General features: G+C 38.9%; 1 protein-coding gene across 1 annotated transcript in view; it reads left to right on the forward strand.

Moving 5' to 3' along the window:
* Positions 1-1926, forward strand: part of vamp4 (vesicle-associated membrane protein 4) — a gene marked incomplete in the record, with an annotated part of 26239 nt that overhangs the window by 12066 nt on the left and 12247 nt on the right. Inside the window, 2 exon segments of the mRNA XM_014029927.1 lie at positions 1368-1414; positions 1697-1747. Coding sequence (XP_013885381.1) covers positions 1368-1414; positions 1697-1747 — 98 coding nt within the window.

Raw genomic sequence — 1926 nt, forward strand, 5'->3', positions numbered from 1 at the left:
ACACTATATTTTCCTATTTCTACTTATACAACTTTTGAACTTAATCCTGGTTTCGATGTGATGGCTCACATATTTAAAAAAAAAAAAGAACCATGCTGAGGAAGCAGGACGACAGGCAGTAAAAACATGGATGATAGAAGGAAGACAAGATAAAAACTGTTCTTGATCTGCTTTAAACTGGGGCTGGGCAAAATCATCTGGTGTGCAGTTACTCATCAGAAAAGCTTTGATCCGTTATATTTTAGCATTTGATCATTAATGTGATCAATGCTGGCAGACAGACTGACTGCAGGTTTACCTGGTCAGTCCTCTCACTTCACCTCAACGCTTCAATACTTCAACAAAGAAACATTTTTTTTAAAGTTCTGTAATTTATTTATCAAAAGTCCAGTTTTACTTGGTCTATCAACACAATTTAAAAACTGATGTAAACCCTGAAGTCTCTACTTCTGACATAATTTGTAACAGATTTTTACAGAAAGCAAATCTTTCCCACTAGAGTGGTGCTGCAACAATACATGTACCCTTATCAAACAGTGCTTTAGGTTCAGTACACACTTGTATCAAACAATACAGATATTTAAATTTACTTTATCAACTTGTCTTCTGAAGATGCTCTGTGTTGAAGGATCAGTAAAAACAAAGATGATGATAAACAGAAGAGACTGAAGGTTGAATGAAACTCTAGAAGGTCTTGTGACCAAATCAGTCTGTTGCAGCTGTTAGTGTCTGCGTCATGAAATGATGACTATCTACGACTAGTTAAACATTATTCACCCTGATTGTTGAAACAAACAAACAAGTATTTTCCAACAGACTCGTTTCTCCTGTGACAATTTAATGAATAATATTTTACACAGTTCATTTAAATAAAAAAGCAAAAACAAACAGCTTTGGTTCTGTAGGTGAAGAAGTTCAGGGAGTCCCAAACTGAACTGTGTGAGAAAATGAGTTATGTCTCTAGACCAGGGCTTCTGAACCTTTTTGACCTCAGGGCCCAATTTAWTGAACATAAAGTGACCTGAGGCCCAGTCAGACATTACCAATGCATGGATCAAAATGATAATTGTCCTGTATCCAGGAGGTGTAGGCTGGTCCTGGTCCTGGTCCTTTGGTCTCCTGTGCTGAGCCATGTGTCAGTGGAGAGGTTTAGTCTCTCTGAACCTCCTCCCTGCACTGACCTGCAGACACCGCTCAGCTTGGGTTACAGGTTCTGGACCATCCTCTGTCTGGGGGTCCTGCTGGGTTTGATATGAACAGGATGTTGTGTTTAAAGAAGATTTTTACAGGAATTATTCTCATAATCCTGTTTTATGTCCTGTACYGTCGTTTGACTTCTGTCTTTATCTGAATCGTTTGTTTGACAGAGAAACCTTCTGGAGGAGGACTCTGATGAAGAAGAAGACTTTTTTCTGTGAGTTTGTGTGTAAATAAGTTGTTTGTTGGCATAATAAAAGTTAATCTGCAGCAGTTTTAGTTTTTAGTTGTGTTGTGTTGTTCTGTGGTAAATTATGGGATTCTGTTTTGCACCTTTACATGTTTTCCTTGTTTGATCTGACTGATTTAGAAAGTTTGTGAAAATATTAGACACAATTTTACACACCAACCGTCTAGTATTGTAAATTAGTTTTTCACCAAAACAGCTTGAAAGTTTTAAAGCCATCTTTAACCCTGATTTATTCCCACTGTTATCCAGGAGGGGGCACACAGGAGCCAGGTTTGGACCTCAGAAGGACAAAATGAAGCAGTAAGTGCAGCACACGCCTCACTGCAGCTACAAGCAGAGGTCAGGGAGCCCCTCCACATCCACACATCCACATTAGACCAGGGCTTCTGAACCTTTTTGACCTCAGGGCCCAATTTAATGAACATAAAGTGACCTGAGGTCCAGTCAGACATTACCAATGAATGGATCAACATAATTAT

The sequence above is a fragment of the Austrofundulus limnaeus genome, unplaced genomic scaffold (genome assembly GCF_001266775.1).
Source record: "Austrofundulus limnaeus strain Quisiro unplaced genomic scaffold, Austrofundulus_limnaeus-1.0 Scaffold975, whole genome shotgun sequence".
NCBI classification, from domain to species: Eukaryota; Metazoa; Chordata; class Actinopteri; order Cyprinodontiformes; family Rivulidae; genus Austrofundulus; species Austrofundulus limnaeus.